The 21597-nt window shown below is 42.2% G+C and overlaps 2 protein-coding genes across 2 annotated transcripts; both read right to left on the bottom strand.

The window, feature by feature from the left end:
* Positions 1-7799: 7799 nt before the first annotated feature.
* LOC135680293 (gibberellin 20 oxidase 1-D-like) lies at positions 7800-9119 on the bottom strand. Its single transcript, XM_065194176.1, has 3 exons — positions 8563-9119; positions 8138-8459; positions 7800-8066 (listed from the first exon to the last, which is right to left on the bottom strand). Exons 1-3 carry the CDS (start codon positions 9117-9119, stop codon positions 7800-7802), a joined length of 1146 nt encoding a protein of 381 aa, XP_065050248.1.
* Positions 9120-9842: 723 nt separating this feature from the next.
* Positions 9843-18739, bottom strand: LOC103974742 (uncharacterized). Its single transcript, XM_018821912.2, has 6 exons — positions 18509-18739; positions 16865-16973; positions 15627-15757; positions 15477-15551; positions 14943-15092; positions 9843-10166 (listed from the first exon to the last, which is right to left on the bottom strand). Exons 1-6 carry the CDS (start codon positions 18701-18703, stop codon positions 10047-10049), a joined length of 780 nt encoding a protein of 259 aa, XP_018677457.1. The 5' UTR covers positions 18704-18739; the 3' UTR covers positions 9843-10046.
* Positions 18740-21597: the final 2858 nt, after the last annotated feature.

Raw genomic sequence — 21597 nt, 5'->3', positions numbered from 1 at the left:
AAAGGGCAAGGGCAAACAAGGTAAAGCAAAGGTTGCTAAGAAAGACCCAACAAAGGACAAAGGCCAGTGCTTCCACTGTGGTAAAGATGGGCACTGGAAGAGAAACTGCAAAGAGTACCTTGCAGAAAGGGCGAAACAAAAGCTTGATGAAGCTTCAGGTACATTCATGATCAGTCTCCATTTGTCAGACTCTTATGATAACACATGGGTATTAGATACCGGTAGTGCTTATCATATATGTAATTCGTTGCAGGTTCTGGCAAGGCCTAGGAGACTAGAGAGAGGCGAGATGGACCTCAAGATGGGTAATGGAGCAAAAGTTGCTGTATTAGCTGTTGGCGAGGTCGCCTTACATCTGCCTAGTGGAGCTTTTATTGCATTAGATGCATGTTATTTTGTTCCTTCTATTATCAAAAACATTATCTCCATTTCATGTTTAACAGTTAGTGGATATAAATTTGTTTTTGAGAACAATGGTTGTTCGATATTATTAGATGATAAGATCATCACGAAAGGAACATTGCATAATGGTTTATTTATGTTAGACACCACTCCACATATCATGAATATAAATGTGTCCAAAAGGAAACGAGATGAGTTGAACAGTGCATACCTGTGGCATTGTAGGCTAGGTCACATCCATGAAAGAAGGATTCAAAAGTTGCTAAATGATGGATATCTAGATCCATTCGACTATGTGTCATATGCAACTTGTGAGCCTTGCATTCGTGGAAAACTGACCAACTCTCCATTTAGTGGAACTGGAGAGAGAGCCACTGAGTTGTTGGAACTCATACATAGTGATGTATGTGGACCCATGTCAACTCATGTCATTGGAGGTTACTCCTACTTCATTACATTTACTGATGATTTCTCAAGGTATGGATATGTGTACTTAATGAAGTACAAGTCCGAGGCCTTTGAGAAATTCAGAGAGTATAAGAATGAGGTGGAGAACCAGACTGGAAAGAGTATCAAAACTCTTCGATCAGATCGAGGAGGTGAGTACTTAAGTACAGAGTTTACTCAGTTCCTCAAGGACTATGGGATATTATCCCAATGGACACCTCCTTATACACCTCAGCTCAATGGTGTCTCTGAAAGGAGAAATCATACATTATTAGATATGGTACGGTCCATGATGAGTTTCGCTGACCTACCCATCTCATTCTGGGGATATGCCCTAGATACCGCAGCTTACCTTCTGAACAGAGTTCCAACTAAGTCGGTAGTGTCTACACCATATGAGATATGGAGAGGGAAGAAGCCTGATCTTAAGGTTGTTAAGATTTGGGGCTGCCCTCCCACGTTAAAAGACACAACCCCGATAAGTTAGAATCAAGGATAGAGCGATGTAAATTTGTGGGATACCCCAAGGAAACTTGTGGGTATTATTTCTATCATCTCGAGGACCAAAAGGTCTTTGTAGCTAAGAGAGTAGTGTTCCTTGAGAAGGAACACATTCTTGGCGGAGACAGTGGGAGAATGATAGAGTTGAGCGAGGTTGGAGAACCAAGCTCAAGCACCACTCTACAGCCCGAGTCTGTTCAGGTATCTAATACACAAGTTTCAACTTTACGCAGGTCTGATAGAGTATCCCATCCTCCTGAGAGATATGTGGGACATATTAGAGCAGAGGATGTAGAGGATATTGATCCTCAGACCTACGAGGAGGCTATTATGAGTATAGACTCCGGGAAGTGGAAAGAAGCCATGAATTCTGAGATGGATTCTATGTACTCCAATAAGGTTTGGAACCTAGTTGATGCACCCGAAGGTATTGTACCCATCGGTTGCAAGTGGATCTTTAAGAAAAAGATCGGAGTAGATGGAAAGGTAGAGACCTATAAAGCAAGGCTAGTGGCTAAGGGGTATCGTCAAAGGCAAGGTGTTGACTACGACGAAACTTTCTCACCCGTAGCAATGCTAAAATCCATCAGAATTCTATTGGCTATTGCAGCACACTATGATTATGAGATCTGGCAGATGGATGTGAAAACCGCATTCCTCAACGGGAACCTGGAGGAGGAGGTGTATATGATGCAACCTGAGGGATTCGTGTCCAAGAACTGCCCAGATAAGGTGTGTAGGTTGCTTAGATCCATTTATGGACTAAAGCAAGCTTCCCGAAGTTGGAACATAAGATTTGATGAGGCAATCAGATCTTATGACTTCGTTAAGAATGAAGATGAGCCTTGTGTATACAGAAAGGTAAGTGGGAGCGCTATTAGCTTTTTGGTGTTATATGTGGATGACATCCTCATCATTGGGAATGACATAGGAATGCTATCCACTGTAAAGACTTGGTTATCTAGACACTTCTCCATTAAGGACTTAGGGGAAGCATCCTATATCTTGGGGATTAGAATCTATAGAGATAGATCCAAGAGGATGCTTGGCTTGTCCCAGTCCAGGTACATAAAAACCATTGTCAAAAGGTTTGGCATGGAAAATTCCAAAGGGCAAACATGGATATGATACCTTATGCCTCAACAATAGGGTCTATCATGTATGCCATGCTATGTACTAGGCCTGATATAGCGCATGCTCTGAGTGTCACGAGCAGGTATCAGGCGGATCCAGGCTTGGAGCACTGGAAAGCAGTAAAGTGTATCCTTAAGTACTTGAGAAGGACTAAGGATCTTTTACTAGTATATGGAGGTAATAGCCTTAAGGTTGAAGGCTACACTGACTCAAGTTTTCAGTCTGATGTCGATGATAGCAAGTCGAATTCAGGGTATGTGTACACCTTGAATGGAGGAGCAGTGTGCTGGAAGAGTTCCAAGCAAGATATTACTGCTGACTCGACCACAGAGGCGAAGTACATTGTTGCATCGGATGCAGCAAAGGAGGGAGTCTGGTTGAATAAGTTCATCACAGATTTGGGAGTCGTGCCGGATAGTGAGGAGCCGATTTCCCTATATTGCGACAACAACGGGGCAATTGCTCAAGCGAAGGAACCTAGGTCTCATCAGAAATCTAAGCATGTTCTGAGGAGGTTCCACCTTATCAGAGAGATCGTGACCCGAGGAGATGTAGCAGTGGAAAGAGTTCCATCCGAAGATAACATTGCAGATCCACTAACAAAGCCATTGTCTCAGATTGTCTTTGAGCGTCACAGGGGTCTGATGGGGATCAGACACATAGGTGATTGGCTTTAGGTCAAGTGGGAGATTGCTAGTCATAAGTGCCCAGCAAGCCAATCACGTGAGTGATGACACGTGTGACTTGATACAGAATCTTTTTGCTTATTATATTTTGGCATATATCACTTTATAACTATTGCATAAATGCATATATATTGTGATGTCCTTGGATTTGTGCAATGGGAATCGGATCGTGATGAGATCACGATAATGAGATCGATTCACCTTTAAACACATATCCTAAATAATCCCGGTCATAGGTTACTCGAGAGGGACATCGTGATAACCGGATAGACTGGTATGCTGTATACCCGTCCATATGATGGATGCAGCTGGTCTCATAGCTGCTCGTGTAGGGACACTAGGGATACAGTACAGGTGCTCATTGGAGAATGAGTTCACTGATTGATCCGCTTACGGAATGCTGGATGGTTGATGATGCCTTATTGTCAGACAACGATTCCGTAGTCCTAGTGGTGTATCTGGTTCTTAGACTTGAGACACCAAGGATGTCCTGTATGAGTGCTCCACTCTTTGATACCAGACTTATAGGTTTGGCTGTTCCCAGATCTAGTACAGCTGGTCATTGGGAGTGGTAGTCGACCTTACGAGGGCTATTGAGTGTCGATAGAGGATCATCCACTCTCGGTATCATGAGAGGAATATCCCATGTGTTCTTGCTCAGACAAATCCCTGGCCAGGGTCATTCGGGTTGAGAGAGAAAGAGTTCTCCGGGAGAATCCGATTAGAGCGAGACTCGAGTAGAAACCGTATGGGTCTGACAGCACCATGCTCGATATACGGTCTCTGGGATATTAGATGGATGAGGGACTATAGGTACATGGTAACTGAGGACAGACAGGTCCAATGGATTGGATTCCCCTGTATCGTCTGGGGACTACGGCGTAGTGGCCTAGTACTTCCGTAGTCGATGAGTCGAGTGAATTATTACAGAGATAATAATTCACTTAGTTAGAAGGAGTTCTGACAGGTATGACTCACGGCCAGCTCGATATTGGGCCTAGAGGGTCACACACATATGGTAGGCATTGTGATGAGTAGAGGTTCGGATATGAGATATCCGACGGAGCCCTTGTCTTATTGGATGCAGATCCAATACCCACTAGGGAAAGGACCCATTAGGGTTTTGACACGGGATCTCTATAAATAGGAGGGATTCACAGCCTCATAGGCTAGAGTCTTTGCTTGCCCTTCCTATTCTCCTCTCCCTCTCCACCTCAGAGTAGGCCTGGAGTTTTGAGGAGCGTCGTCGCAACCCTGCTGTGTGGATCACCGCTAGAGAGGAGGACGCTTGACCTCCTTCACCCTCTTCTAAGGATCTGCAAGGAAACAGGGATATACGATCTCCCTAGGTAACACAATCTCTATACGCAGTTTTTGTGATTTTTGCGGATTTTGCGCACCAATCTTCGCACGACGATGAACATCTTTTTGGGAATCGGGGATTTTTGTTTTCTTGTTCTTCCGCTGCGCATATGATGTCGCCCCCCCCTTATGATTAACCAACAGTTCTTCCGCTGCGCATATGATGTCGCCCCCAAGATTTCCCAACAGCTCCATGTCAATCCCTGACTTGCGACTCGTCGGCTCAGCTTCTCGCCCGAGTCGCTCCTTGTCAATCCTCGACTTATGACTCGTCGGTTCAGCTTCTCGCCCGAGTCGCCCCATGTCAATCCCCGACATGCGACTCGTCGGCTCAGCTTCTCGCCCGAGTCACTCCATGTCAATCCCCGACTTCTGACTCGTCGGCTCAGCTTCTCGCCCGAGTCACTCCATGTCAATCCCCGACTTGTGACTCGCTGGCTCAGCTTCTTGCCCGAGTCGCTCCATGTCAATCCTCGACTTGGACTCGCCGGCCCAATTTCTCGCCCGAGTCGCTCCATGTCAATCCTCGACTTGCGACTCGTCGGCTCAGCTTCTCGCCCGAGTCACTCTATGTCAATCCCCGACTTGTGACTCGTCGGCTCAACTTCTCACCCAAGTCGCTCCATGTCAATCCCCGACTTGTGACTCGTCGGCTCAGCTTCTCGCCCGAGTCGCTCCATGTCAATCCTCGACTTGTGACTCGTTGGCTCAGCTTCTCGCCCGAGTCGCTCCATGTCAATCCCCGACTTGCGACTCGCTGGCTTAACTTCTTGCCCGAGTCGCTCCATTTCAATCCCCGACTTGTGACTCATCGGCTCAGCTTCTCGCCCGAGTAGCTCCATGTCAATCCTCGACTTGCGACTCGTCGGCTCAGCTTCTCGCCCAAATCACTCCATGTCAATCCCTGACTTGTGACTCATCGGCTCAGCTTCTCGTCCGAGTCACTCCATGTCAACCCCCGACTTGTGACTCGTCGGCTCAGCTTTTTGCTCGAGTCACTCTATGTCAATCCCCGACTTGTGACTCGCTGGCTCAACTTCTTGCCCGAGTCGCTCCATGTCAATCCTCGACTTGTGACTCGCCGGCCCAGTTTCTCGCCCGAGTCGCTCCATGTCAATCCCCGATTTGTGACTCATCGGCTCAGCTTCTCGCCCGAGTCACTCCATGTCAATCCCCGACTTGTGACCCGTCGGCTCAGCTTCTCGCTCGAGTCACTCCATGTCAATCCCCGACTTGCGACTCGCCAGCTCAGCTTCTTACCTGAGTCGCTCCAGATCAGTCCCCGACTTGTGACTCGTCGGCACCAAACCTAAGCCCGAGGTTAGTCACTTGGCCCACAAGTCCAAATCCTTGCCCAAGTCGTCCCAGATCGCTCTCGACAGGTGACCCGCCGGCACCAAAACCTAAGCACGAGCATAGTCCCTCGGCCCGCAGGTCTAGCTCTTGCCCGAATCACTCTAGATCGCTCTCGACAGGCGACCTAACACCCGAGTCACACCTCGCGATTGATTCGATGCCCGAGTTGCATCTTGGGCAAATCCAATACCCGAGTCGCATCTCAGCCAAATCCAGCGTCCGAGCCACGCATCTCGACAAATCCAATACCTGAGTGGCATCTCGGCCAAATCCAATGTCCGAGCCACGCATCTCGGCAAATCCAATACCCGAGTTGCATCTCGGCCAAATCCAGCGTCCGAGCCACTCATCTCGGCCAAATCGAACGCCCGAGTCGCATCTCGACCAAATCCAGCGTCCGCGCCTCAACGCACCTCGGCCAATCCAACGCTTGAGCCACGCCTCAGCGCACCTTGGCCAATCCAACGCCCGAGCCACACCTCAGTCGCATCTCGGCAACTGTAACTCCGGGCCTGCCAAACCCGTTATCCGACCTACGACACGTCGGTTTCGCCTCACAAAGTCTCTACCGTTCAATCGACAAGGTCAGTCCTGCTCGAATCACGGGGCACCGCCCCTCTAAAATGCCCTCGACGAGTCAATCCAACCTCGCTGCGCAGGTCTCGCCTCGTCGATTTCGACGCTTTAGTTTCGCCTCACCAGGTCCCCACCGATCGATCAATAAGGTCAGTCCTGCCCGAATCACAGGGCACCGCCCCTCTAAAACGCCCCCGACGAGTCAATCCAACCTCGCCGTGCAGGTCTCGCCTCGCCGATTTCGACGCTTTAGTTTCGCCTCACCAGGCCCCCACCGATCAATCAGCAGGATCAGTCCTACCTGAATCACGGGGCACCGCCCCTCTAAAACGCCCCCGACGAGTCAATCCAACCTCGTCGCGCAGGTCTCGCCTCGCCGGTTTCACCGCTTTAGTTTTGCCTCACCAGGCCCCCACCGATCGATCAGCAGGATCAGTCTTGCCCGAATCACGGGGCACCGCCCCTCTAAATCATCCCCCGACGTATCAATCCAGCTTCCTCGCATGAGTAGCCAACACAATCGCGTCATTCGGACCCATGCATGCCTCCCGGCCCTTCCGGACGCCTTGGAAGGGGGGGGGGGGGGGGGGGGGAGAGGAAGTGATACGGTATATTTTGGCCCAAGACACGTCAGAGTCCGATGCCATCGGCCACAGTCAAAATCTGTACTAGGACACTGCTCAGCGCGTCATATCTTGGGAATCCCGAGGCAAAGCCGCTCCCGAGACACGCCAAGTCAAAATTCGTACCAAGACACTATTTGGTATGTCTACCACACCAACCCACATACGACCGACCCACGTGCAGTACTATAAAGACCTCTAGCCAGCATCTGACAGCCGGGGGGGGGGGGGCGAAAGATCAATTGATCACTCCACTAATTTGCTCGTTGGAGGGGCCTCGTCGGGTGATCCAAACGAGGGCCATTTTTACAGGAAAACCCGGCCACCCCACAAAGGCGAGCTGCCAGCCACCCTGGAGAAGGAGAGATGTAGCTCGAAATACACGACGCCCAGATCGGCACAAGGAACGCTGATCAATAGAAGGTTTGCTTTTATATTGCTGCATGGAATACATGTCGATTCTTCCGAAGATTCTCTTCATGAAATACATCAGACGTCTAAAGGTTCTCTCTCTCTCTCTCTCTCTCTCTCTCTATATATATATATATATATATATATATATATATATATATATATATATATATATATATATATATATATATATATATATATATATATATGAAATAAAAAATATTATAATTCATCGAAACCGAAGAGGAAATTTTATTGATTGATTGATTTATTTATTTATACTCCTGTCGCATCTTTCTCCTCACTGTGGCACCGCAGCGGCAATCCAACTCGTGAAGGCGTCGAGTGTGTTCATGTCAGGTCGATGATGCTTCTGGGTGAACTGGAACAGCTCGGGCCATGTGAAGTCTGGGTACGCCCTGGGATGGTCGGCGTCCACCAGCTCCGGCGGCGGTCGCACCACCTTGTCGGTGGCCGGGCACATGAAGAAGGCCAGCGACTTCCGCGCGACCTTGCTGTTCACCACTGCCCTGTGCAGACAACTCTTGTACCTCCCGTTCGACAACGCCTGCACGCAGTACCGCAGCTCGTTAGTGCCCTTGCGTTGGTGTAGTGGGAGGGAGGCTCGCTAGGCCTTACCATGAAGGTGTCGCCGATGTTGACGACGAAAGCATTGGGCTTGGGGCTGATGGTCCGCCATTTGCCGTCGGCGAAGACCTGCATGCCTTGGACGTCGTCCTGGAGGAGGATGGTCAGCGAGGTGGGGTCGTAATGGGGGCCGGTGCCGAGCGTGAGTTCCGGCTTCTGGCACCTCGGGTAGTAGTTCAGCCGCATTATCGAGTCGTTGTCCCCGAAGAAGTCACGGAAGTGCGCCCGCCCCATCCCCAGGCTCAGCCCGATCACCTCCATTATCTGCAGCGACAGGTTGCTCATCGCATCGCAGTAACGCTGGTACACCTCCCTGTCATCCAACCATGAAGCATCGAGTTAGCGAGACGCGCTTTCATCACCATGAATCCTGTTTGACCTGCTCGATCGTAGTCCATTCATTGCCGATCGCTTACCCGAAGTGACGGAAGTCTTCCCCGAGGGTGCGGACGACGTAGTCCTGTACGATGTCGCCGGCAAGCGGCGAAGGCGAGAAGCGGAACGTGAAGGTCTCCTTCCATGGCAGCCTGTCGGTGAACCTCCCGGTGAAGCTGCTGGCGTAGCCGAAGCTCTCGCCCGTCCGCCTCTGCGCCCTTTGCTTCTCGGCGAGCGGCATCACGAAGAAGGCCTCCGCCCAGCGGAGGGCCTCCTCCAGGAGCCCGGCATCGATGCCGTGGTTGATGACCTGGAAGAACCCGTGCTGCTGGCACGCGTCCGCAATGGACCTGGTGATCATGGCAGCAGCGGCGGGGTCGCCGAACATGACCCCGCCGAGGTCGATCATGGGGACGACGAGTTCTTCGTCGGCGTCGGGAGTCGGCGTCTCATCTTCGGGCCAGACGAACTGCTTGGGGATGTCGGCCTGCTGGCTATGGAAAGCAGCGTCGAAAACCAACGGCGTCCCGGGTGGCCCTGGCGTCGCCGTGGTTGCATCCACCTCTGTTTTGGGTGGAGAAGGAGTGTTCAGGACCATGCTGAGGAGCTTCCTTGGACGACCTCTGCGTGTGCATATAAAAAGTATATATATACACGTCCAGCTGCTGCCTTTTCCTCTTCCTCGAAGGGGAAGGAGGGGGGAGGGTTAGGGTTCGGGGTGCTGCATCGGATCAACAGCGATCATCCATTTCTATCAGTGTATCTTACCTCGCTACGGTGAATCGGGCAGCGAATCCCGGGCACAGGATACCAAAAATAAATAGGATGTCCCAACTGCATCTACAAATTGGTACGGAGAAGGCATGAGTACGTGCAAATATAGGAGACGCCGCACAAGGATGTATTATATTATATTTAAAGACGATGTATAAAAGGTTGAAGTCACATGTACAAAAGTTGGGTCATAGATGAAAGAAGCCCATGCTCCGTGGCTCTCATATCACCATTGCTTCTTGCAGCTCTGGATTTAGTTGTAACAACAGATGACACGGTCAATAATACAAGAAGCAATTACTACACAACAATTGTAATTACTACAAAAGAGCCGTTATATTTACTGAAGAAGATATATACTTCAAGTTACCGGTTATACACATAATATTTCACTATGAGCACTGGCAATTACAACTTACAGTAGTTTTCTAAAACAAAATTAAAATATCATTAACTGGCATGACTGAGGTTTCATCACCGTATATTTGTGTGTGTGTTTGAGAGAGAGAGAGAGAGAGAGAGAGGTGATACAATATCACTTCAAAAATGGTAGGAAATCATCCAGCAATGCCTGATTAAAAAGTGGTATCCTGTTTTAATGTCACAATGAATGAATATTGATCAACAGTGAAATGGGAAATGGACCCAATACATCAACAAGCCCAAAGTATCTCTATATGCTCCTCCAAGAAAAGAGTTCTAAATTTAGAGCCATCAGGAGAAGAAATTTGCTGGAAGCAGCAATGGAACTTCACATATTGTCGAGTTCCTCTGTGGATTTCTTGTATTCTGGCTTCAGTTCATGGGTTCCTTGATTTGGTCCTCTCTTATTATAGACGCAAAGATCATTTAGTATCTCTTTCAGGAATTGCTGCAAAAGGAAAAGTAACAAAATTAAATAACAGAACGAACCAATAAGTCAACCATATCTCAGTACTTGGCACAGTTCCATGGGAAGAAGTAACTGAACCATAACACTATAATCGGCTTCCGTGTGCCGACCAAGTCAGAACAAGAATATAAAGTAATACAACGTTCAAAAAATGCTGGCAGCCTGAGAAAATGTTCCTCCTACTCTTAACAGCCTAAAAATATGCTTCTCTCACAGTTTTGCCCGAGTAGAAGTATTTTAGACCATAACACAACATCACACTAGATTTCTGCATTTAATTAAAAAATGTATATGTTCTCATTTGTAGGCCAATTAATACTTGTGAAAAATCTCATAATTAAAAGATTCTGAATCCCATAATTGAGAAAATGAATTAATGTCAAATCAACATCAAATTAATTAGTATCAAATTAAGGAAATATGTTAGTATCACAATTAAAGGATTCTCGATCAATATCAAATATTATATTGAAATAATATTATATTGAAATATTATAGGAAATGAATTAGAATGAAATATTATATAAAATCAATAGCAAGCAAGGTTCATCGTACCGAAGCATATCGCCCTGTATGGACGATACATATTGGTCCAATAGGAAATCAATATGGGCGGTACATATTAGTCTACCGGTACACTCCACCATATCATGTGTCGGTATGTCAGCACATATCATACCGATGACTGGTCAATATATTGATACTGACTGGTAAGGCAAACCATGATCAATAAAATCAATTTCGTTAGTTGTACAGGTTGTAATCAGCCTATATATGTCTTCCTTTGTATACAGAAAAGATTAATGAATACGAATAATTATATTATCTTGTGTTCATGGTATCAGAGCTTGGTTCCTATAGGAAACAAATTTCTTTCTTTCAGCCTTAATTGCTGAAAATCTTTTCCTCTATTCTACCACTCTCTGGATCAGCCCCAACTATTTCTTCTTCCTTGTTTGCTCATGAGGAACCTACGCTACTATGTCTCGAGGAGAGAAGATGAAATCAATACTTCCATCACCAACAAACAGCTTAGGCGACAATCCATCATTGCTGATTACAATGCATAAACTCAACGGACAGAACGTTCTTCATTGGTCTTAGTTCGTAAAGCTGTATATTCGAGGAAAAGAAAAGATCAACTATTTGATCGAATCAACAACGACACCTGCAGAGGATGGATCCCAAGTTCGAAGTATGGGATTCTAAAAATTCCATGATCATATCATGATTGATAAACTCTATGGAACCAGAATTTGGCCAAACATATATGTTTTTACCAACAGCAAAGGAGTTATATAGGATGCTGCAATCGAGACATATTCAGATATGAGGAATTTACCTCAATTATTTGAGATTACAAACAAGATCAAAGGGCTTAAATAAGGTAGTACTAGTGTTACAAAATACTCTAATACCTTGAAAACACTCTAGCAAGAGCTTGAAATTTTTTATGATTTTGAGTGGTTGTGTTGCTGATAGTGCTCAATACATAAAAATGCTTGAGAGGGATCAGGCCTTTCAATTTTTGGCACGTTTAAACAAAGAACTAAATGCAGTTCGTGGACAGATATTAGGAAATGATCCATTATCATCTCTCTAAGCTATATTCTTCGAAGTTAGGAGAAAGGAAAGTAGAAGACAAGTCATGATGAGATATACCATTCCATCTATGGTTGCAAAAACCTCTGCACTTATTATAACAGCTGAAATTAATTCTTCTGCTAATGTTCTGCAATGTAATCAAAGGAACGGGGATGCTAATAGCAAAGTATGGTGTGATTTTTGCAATAAACCGAGAAACACACGAGAAACTTGCTAGAAGATGCATAGAAAATCAGCAAACTAAAAGAACAATCGAATTCCAGATGAGGTTAATGACCAAGGATTTCAAGAAGACAATCAATCTGCCACCACCTCTAAAGGAGCCGAAACGCCTTTGTTTAGTAAGGAACAAATTGAGAAACTATTTAAGTTTCTGAACCAATCCCAAAACTATCTTGCTCTTTGGCCAAGAAAGGTAATTGTTTCACAGCTTTGTCTGCTTCTTTTGGTCTTAAGGCTCCTTGGATCATAGATTCAGGTGCAACAGACCATATGACTAGTCTTCCACACTTGTTTTCCTCTTACACACCTTGTCCTGGAAACTCTAAAATAAAAGTTGACGATACATCACTTTCTTCTATAGTAGGAAAAGACACGATTGCAATTTCAGATTCCTTTGTACTAAATTATGTGCTTCATGTTCCCAACTTCTCTTGAACTTTTTGTCTATTAGCAAACTCACAAAGGATTTGCGTTGTTTTGCTAAATTCTTTCCTTCTCACTGTGATTTTTGGGACCTGTATTCGGGGAAGACGATTGGCAGTGATAAAGCGAGTGAAGGACTTTATTATCTTGAAGATGACGCTACTTGGAATGGACAAGCTCAGTTGACAGTACATAGTAGCACTCATGCTAGTAGTGAAATAATGTTGTGGCACTATAGACTAGGCCACCCGAGCTTTCCTTATTTACAAAAGTTTTTACCTTTATTGTTCAAAAACAATAATAGTTCTCTATTTCAATGTGGAATTTGTCAATTTGCTAAACACCATCACACTGTTTTCCTACTCGTCCTTAGAAAGAATTTAAACCATTTAATCTTATACATAGTGACATTTGGGCTCCTTCTAAAGTGACAAATTTATCTGGGACCAAGTGGTTTATAATATTTATTGATGACCATAGAAGAGTATGGTGGGTTTACATCTTAAAAGAAAATTTTGATGTAGAGAAAACTTTCGAGAACTTTCATACCATGATCCAAAATCAATTCCAAGAAAAAATATAAGTTCTGAGAACTGACAATGATAGAGAATACTTTAATATCATTCTTGGTTCCTACTTGCTAGAGCATTGAATAATCCACCAGTCTTCATGTGTTGATAGCCCCCAACAAAATAATATGACAGAACGAAAAAATAGACACCTACTTAAAGTAGCACGCTCTCTTTTATTTACCACTTATATTCCCAAATATCTTTTGGAAGATGTCAATCTTACTGCTTCATTTTTTATTTAATCAAATGCCTACCAGAATATTTAATTTTCAAACACCTTGATTATTTATCCTCCATTTATCCACATGTGAAACTGTTTAACTCTCTTCCACCAAAAATATTCGGGTGCATTGCTTTTGTCCATATTCATAACTATCATCGAAGTAAACTTGAACCTCGTGCATTAAAGTGTGAGTTCATTAGTTACTCCCCGACTCAAAAGGGTTATAAATATTATGATCCTATATCAAAAAAATATTTGCCACTATGGATGTCACATTCTTTGAAAACCAAACATATTCCCAAAAGAGAGAATTCTACCCAAGAAGATTGTTTTTGGGAACTATCTCTACCAATCCCTATTTTCTTGTCACGTTCATATCCTACTTTTACTCTACCAAACCTACCTAGTCAACAACTAACTAGTCCTATTAATAATTATGAATCCAAATTTCCAACACCATAACCCAAATCTCCAATGCCACAATATGCTATTGGCAAGGGGAGACATCACTGTGATTGCACCTGAGCTTCATATGTATTCAAGACAGCGAAATCTAAAAAAGGTCGATGTTCACCCTCCTGAGTATTGCAAAGAGTCTTAGCCGATAGCAGATCCAGGCATAAATACAGGTAAATCTATTCCTTCCTCAGATCTTAATGTTCTCGTTGTCATTAGAAAAAGAATTAGATCTTGTACGATACATCCTATATCCAAATATGTGTAATATCATAGAAACTCCTATGAGACTATATTGTGACAATAAGACCGCCATCAACATTGCTTATAATCCAATGCACCATGATAGAACAAAGCATGTTGAAGTAGATCAACATTTCATAAAGCAAAAAATTGAAAAAGGAATTGCCTACATAACTTACATTCCTATAGAGAAACAACTAGCATATATTTTTACCAAAGGGCCTCAAAGATCTTCTTATGAGGATCTAACTAGCAAGCTAGGAATAATTGACATCTTCGAGCCAGCTTGAGGGGGAGTGTAAAAAATCCGATGATTATAGGATCCTAAATCCCATAATTAAGGGATTTATAATCCCATAATTAAGGGATTTATAATCCCATAATTAAGGAAATGAATTAGTATCAAATCAATATCAAATTAAGAAAATGAATTAGTATCATAATTAAGGGATTCACAATCAGTATCAAATCAGCCAATATTATAAGAAATGAATTAAAATGAAATATTGTATAGAATCAATTTCCTTAGTTGTCCAAATTGTAATCAACCTATATATGTCTTCCTTTGTATATAGAAAAGAACAATGAATGAGAAAAATTATATTCTCGTGTTCAAGACTATCATTGTCACTTGTGAAATTGTTATCAGCCAGTCCTCCGACCTGAACAAAGCTAGTGCCAAAAAGGATAGAAAATGTGTTGTATTCTTACATTACTTTGACAATGTAAATATAAAAAGGAACTTCTCATAAAGGATACTTGGAAAATTCCAGATACAGTAACAAGAAAGAGGTGTTCATTATGACACCAAAGAGGGATCTAAGGTTCGTCTATTCTATAGTGTAGAGCATTACATGAAAAACATAATAGTAGTCTGTAGCATACTTTTTATCTCTCAGGCTTGGTGGTAATAGAAAATTAAATCAAGTTCAGCTATGATTTTTCTGAAATCAGCCAATGAAGTTACAGCCCTGATACTAAAGAGTATAGTATTTTAGTTGAAGCACAAACCTCAGGTTGATCAGTCTCTTGGACCAGTTGCTTCAGTGCCCAATTTTGTTGCCTTTCAAAGAGCTTAAAGATAATATTCTCCAATTCACGACGGTCCCTACGTGTTCGTTTTGCATCCGATCCTTTTGTTGGTGTTAGTTTCTTCTTGTCCTGGTGCATAACAATATCAATTAAAATGGAATATCTAGTGTTGTAAATAGTGACCAGCACTTTTGTTACTAACAAGCACTGCAAAATATTAATTACAATGTTTTCTTGCAACAACAGTCTTTGCAAAGATAGAAAATACAGGCACCGACACAAGTAAGCTTTACCAATATTGAGATGCTGGAGAAAGTAGCAATAAATTGTGCACACTTATCTGTACGCACCAATGAAAAATAACTGCCACCAAAAGTAACCGATGAAGTGTTTTTAAATGAGCATGAAATACAAAAACATAAGAAACATGTACATCTGACACATAAAAAGGTGAATAAAACATTATATACATGTATGTATCTTGACTGTTCAAAAACAAAGAGAAACATTTACCTTTGAACCCGATGGAACCAGAGCAACCATACCGGGCATAGGCCTCATAAGCACTCCATGATCTTTGTCAATTACCTTAAACCAATAAAAAAAAGATTTAGAACCACACAAAAGATAGAACACAAATTAATGGGGAAAAAAAAACACAACCTGCACTTGTCTAGTTTTGATCATAGCTTTGTTAGTCCTTTCACGACATAATTTACCATAGTCACTAAAATTCTCACTGTGAAGCTCCATGTCAAATTTATGTTCCACCTTCCCCTCCAGTGAAAATTTTCCTACATTAGCATTTTTTTATCAAGATATTATACAACTGCAATATTTATCTAATGCAAAAGAATCTATTCAGTGAGTATAATGACTTATAAAGCATATGATCAACGGTACCAATATTCTAGATCAAGGATCCTTTTTAACATGTCCTTGCACCAGTCGACACATGCCAACTAACTATATGTGGCATCGACTGCAAGAGTTGGTGTTATCTGAGTAATGCCAACCATGACGTGCAGTACAACAATCGTTTCCTATATTTGTAACCATAATCAAAACATGGTAAAACCAAAAAAAGTTGCAGGTAAACTGCATGATGCTAATATTTATTTTGTAAAACAAATTGATTCATTACCTAAAAATGAATTTCAGGAACATAAGAAATAACAGTATGATGCCGCAGAGGTTAGCTATCAACATATTCCAAATGCTCCCAATTATTTTGAAAAATAAAATGCATGTACAATATTGGAATAGATCTTTTTTTCTAGACAAATACACTAGCAATAAATAGCCCAGTCAGCCTTGCCACCACAATAGAAGGAAAATGTGCGGGGGCTTTTCGCTGCTAGGCAGTTTGCATAGTTCTTGATCAAACTTGGCTACCTTAGGGGATTAACAAACAAGCTGTCTAGGCTTCTTGGTGGAACAGTAGGTAACAATTTTTTAAAAAAGGCCACTCAGCTTTGTATCATTAGTACATAAAAAATATTATAACCAAAACCAACAGTTGAATATTATAACAGAAACTTTACAGCAGTGACAAATGTATTCAAAAAATACTTGAAAAAATATTGCAATAGCAAAGATTACAGACTTAGAAATGAAGCATACTAATATGTATAAGTATGTACATATAGCTATTATTCAACAAACAACATATAAAGAGATTAAATACATATATTTGTATTATACATGATTATACTTATCATATAATATACATGGTTTTAAATATGTTATACTGGTTCAATCATGCATAGCATAGTTCCTAAGGTCTATCTAAAGCTTAGGTGACTGTACATGATGGGTTTAACTGGTGATGTAAAATCCATCAAAGTGCACACTATTGGCTTTAGAACCCCCCGAACAAAGGCAAGTTAGCATATCCTTACCTTGGTTAGATTCAGAAACAACACACATTGGGACAAAGTCTTTGAACATATTCAGGGTGTAACTCTTGGGTGTATTGGCAGAATCAGTTTGTGACATTTCCATCTTAAACTGCAAATTCAAAAGCATAGTATTACTCCAAAGGTAGATCTCACTGCTATGGACTTTAGTAGGCCAAAATCATAAGTCTAATGAGCTTTAAAAGTACTGCCAGTTCAACTGCCAATCTGATTCGGCAATGGTAAAAAAGAACCATTAAAAAGAACAAATAATTAGAGAATGCAGAAAACAAATATAAGCACTAAATATAAGCAGCTCAGCCTGCATAACAAATATTAATGCTAAGCTGGATAAGACACATCAAGATGAATGGCTACTATACCATTGATTGTTCCGGAGCATTTCATAACTAACAAAGGCCTATGGAAGTCCAAACAGGAAATGAGAGTATCATGACATGGGGACTTGTTGATAATTTTTTAGTACACTGACGTACATAAACCAGTCCAATGGGATATCCCACATTAACTTGATGGGCCTGAACCATTAGCCCAAAAGACATAGGTTCAAATTAATGGTAATAGACTTACTCTAGTCCTGTAAACCAACTCATTTGTCCTCCCACATCTAACTTGGAACTCAATTGGAGTGTCAAGATCACCTATACTGAGATATAGTCAAAAGGATATATATATCTGAGAACTGCCAACAGAATAGCCGAGTGTCTGGCCTTGTGACCCAGGTCATGCCAAAACACAATCCGAGCGATCATTTCTTAGTTAAGACATGCAGCCAGACATAGGTGCAATCAACCAAGCTCGAGTGTTTCCTTCCCAAAAGCCGCAACTGCACAGCCTCAGAGTTATAGAAACATAGAACTCAAGGAAGGATGAATGATCAATAGAGAAAAAAGGAAAAAATAACCTAAGCAAATACAAAGTGGCTTTCTGTAAAAAATACCTCTCAGAATTCTAGCATTACATTGAGGGTCGTGTATATAGTAATCACGTAGAAAGAACAAAGTCTAATTTGTCCTTAAACTATAAGAGTTAGTGTGATAACTATCTACTCCCAAATGCGTCAAGATCGTTACCCTGCAGGAACAAAACAAACAAAAACCACAATCAAAATAAACACAATTCTGCACCAACCAAGGCATGCCTTGAAGAAGAAAGGTAAAAGCCAATAGTCGATAAGTTCAACAAGATATACCAAGTATCGTAACAGAACAAGCAATTGATACCAGGAACATCGTTAGAACCCTTTATATATATACCTAAATAGCCTTATTCCCGGGCCAGGAAAGATTTCTCATACAAAAGTTTTAAGATTCGTTTAGGGTTCCATACAACAGCGACATCTTAAAATAGGCGCCCATCACATGCGTCTCCCTTCTTCACATTGTTACTCCTAAATCCTACCAGGGGACATGCCATTCACAAGCCGGTCTGCAATCGATAGCAAGTGGGAGGGTTCAAACTTCTCGGCGACATAGAAGACAAAAGCTAAAAACGATTCTGAAAGATCGGCTCCAGAGACGAGGACATGAGGGCAAGAGATCATCACATAACATTCCAGAAAGAAGCATCAAAATTCAAGACACCTAATAAAAGAACGAGAAGGCGGTGAGGGGGAAGGGAGATTACCTGTAGGGAGGAGGGATCGTCGGGGCGAAGGGGGTCGAGGGATAGGACGACCTTACCGACGGCGGGGTTGGGGTTGGAGGGGTCGGCGGAGGCGGCGGCGGACTTCCACGACCGCGACACCAGCGGCGGGCACTTCATCAGCCACACCGACCGCTCCGCCCGCCCCGTCTCCAGCACGCTCCGCCCGTCCTCCATTCTCTCGCGGCCTTTTTTTCTTCTTCCCTCCTCGTATCCCCCAATAAATAAATAAATAAATATATATATATATATATATATATTTATTTATTTATTTATTTATTTATTTATGTGTGTGTATTCCTACTTAAATAGCAAATTTATTCCTAATTAAACCCAAAAAATTTAAATCAAATAAAATTAGGGCTTACAACTCAGATATCAGAGTTGCAAGAAGAGAAAGGTACATTTTGTCTTGACCCAACACGGGCGCGATTCCGGCACAAACCAAATAGGCTAAAATGGATTCCGATCGAATCTAATTAGGCAAGTCAGACCCAGTTCGGGTCCGGTTTAGCGAGCGTCGGTTGGACTAGGTATGCAGCGCATCTCCACCCACCACGTGACGTGCGCAACTTGACGCAAATCAGACAGGTTCGACTCGATTCAGACAAATCAAGTCGGTTCAAGCCGATTTCAACCTGGTTCAAGCTTGTCCAGGTCAATCCGGTCTAGCTCAATAGAGATGGGGCCCACATTTTGCTAGTTCGTTGGAGTTCCTCCGGTTCAGTGGAAATTTAGTCCGCTTAATGTTGGACCCGTGGCAACTAGAGTCGGTTCGATAGGGTTCAGCAGAAATTAAGCCTAATTTATGTTGGTCCAGTAGCAATTGGAGCCGGTTTAGTGTCTCGTTCAACAGCAACTGAGCCCAGTATATGTTGATTTAGTAAAAACTAGGATCGGTTCAATAAGGATTTCAATCGACCCAAACTGGTTTAGGCCAGATGACCCTGTTTTCGGGCCTAGTCGGGCCCATTGTAGAATCTAGTGGTTGTTCTAAGCAGCTTGTGGGGTATTTTTACCATGGAATTTGAATCGTTATTCGTAAAATCGATTTATTTCGACTGTAGTCAATCATTTAAAATGAAGTTTGACGTTATAACATAATGATATATGTATAATGATAATATTAATAATATCATTTTGTGCATGTGATAACATGTTTGTTAATAGATTTATATTTTGTTAGACGCATTATTAATGGTATTCTATGCGTACATAAATAAGAATATGATATATTAAAAGAAACAAAATGAATAACTGCTTAGATTGATACGACCTTAAGACCTCTGCATATACAGTCATGTTCTCCACAGCAAGTTTCCATCTATCATCGAAAAACATATATCTTGCATTGGCATATAAGAGATAACACTACATTCATCGTTAAAATAATAATAAAAGTTATCTTCGTCTATGAGAAATTAAACCTTTTATTATGTGGAGTTATATCCGTTCATCCAATGAAAGCATACCACTGAGCACCCAAAGTACACCATGGATAATTGATAATTAATATTTGTATCAGTTAAAGCATAACGTCCGGAAAAATATATAATTATTATACTTTTTGCAATGGTAAAAAATAAGCTAAACTATGTAATAAAAAAACTTGATTCCAAGATAAGCACAATAAAACAAAAGGAATGTGCTTAACTCAATAAAGTGTCCGTAGGATAAATAAAAACAAGAATCGTAGATATTTGAGTGTTTTTATTGAACCACTCAAAAACAGATAAAAAAGGTCCAGTTCTGATTTGGACCGATCAAATCAGAGTTATTTATTCGTCTCATCCTGGGCACGGCCAACAAGACCTTCACTAAGCTCGATGATGATGCTTTTGCGTGAACTCGAGTGTGCAGAATCCAACTCGTAAAGGCGTCGAGTGTATCCTTTCAGTAAGCTCGATGATGTTTTTGCGTGAACTCAGAGTAGCTCGGGCCATGTGAGGTTGGGGGTATGCATTAGGGTAGATTGACGGTCGCACCACCTTGTCGATGGATGGGCATAGGAAGAAGGATCGACTTTTGTGCTACCTTGATGTTCACGGCCACCTTGTGTAGACAACTCTTGTATCTCCCGTTTCAACAATCCTTACGTGTAATGCAGCAGCTCGTTAGTGCTTTGGAGCACTCGCCTGCATTAGTGTAGTGGGAGGGAGGCTCGCTTGGGCTTCACCATGAAGAAGGTATTGTCGATGTTGACGACGAAGGCATTGGGCTTGGGGGTGGTGGTATACCAGCTGTCATTGGCGAAGATCTACAAGCCTTTGGACTTCGTACTAAGGGAGAGAATGATATGGGTGAGAGATATCACTCGAGAAGAATGCATCCCATTTGGATGGATGAGAGATATCATTTAATCTGTGATTATTAGAAGTGTGACATGGGTTTTTCCAATTTAGGAGAATATAGAACTCATCTTATATTGGGAGAATACTGTTAGATTTTGTGATCTTTTATAATTAAATAAAATATATATAATATAACTAATTAGATTTTGATGATATATATTGGTAAATAAAAAAAAGTCTAATTTAAAGTAGAATTTCTTAGGTTATAATTTTGATGGGAGGATTTCTTCTAATTATTTATCCTAGACCCTCTATTCTCATCTATAAATAGACAAGACCTCTAGGGACTGGACAAGAAGAGAGGTTACGCATCTCATAAATGATTCAGTTGAGAGATTACAGTCTCATTAATATATGTGGTCTTGTGAAAGAATAAGAAGAGAAGAAAATTATCTAGTTCTCTTGCAGATTGACAGCGATCTTGGATCTAAAGACGATGTCTTTACAAATCAAAATAGAGATCTCTTTTTTAGATGACAACAAAAGGTATACATCATAAAACTAGATTTAATTATATTTGATTTCAATCCTGGCATAAAAGATCATTTTCACATTTAATATAGTATATTACAGATTTTATGCTAACAATTGGTATCAGAGCCTAGGTTCTTGAGATCAGATATATTAGATCTATTATTTTTGTTTACGATGTATGAATGATCCATATTCTCCAATGATCGCAAAGCAGAAATAGTCATCGTCGACCTTGCTGTACAGCTA

This window comes from Musa acuminata, chromosome BXJ1-8, assembly GCF_036884655.1.
Source record: "Musa acuminata AAA Group cultivar baxijiao chromosome BXJ1-8, Cavendish_Baxijiao_AAA, whole genome shotgun sequence".
Taxonomy (NCBI): Eukaryota; Viridiplantae; Streptophyta; class Magnoliopsida; order Zingiberales; family Musaceae; genus Musa; species Musa acuminata.
The sequence above is the reverse complement of the archived record's forward strand: the minus strand, read 5'-3'. Positions and strand labels throughout refer to the sequence as shown.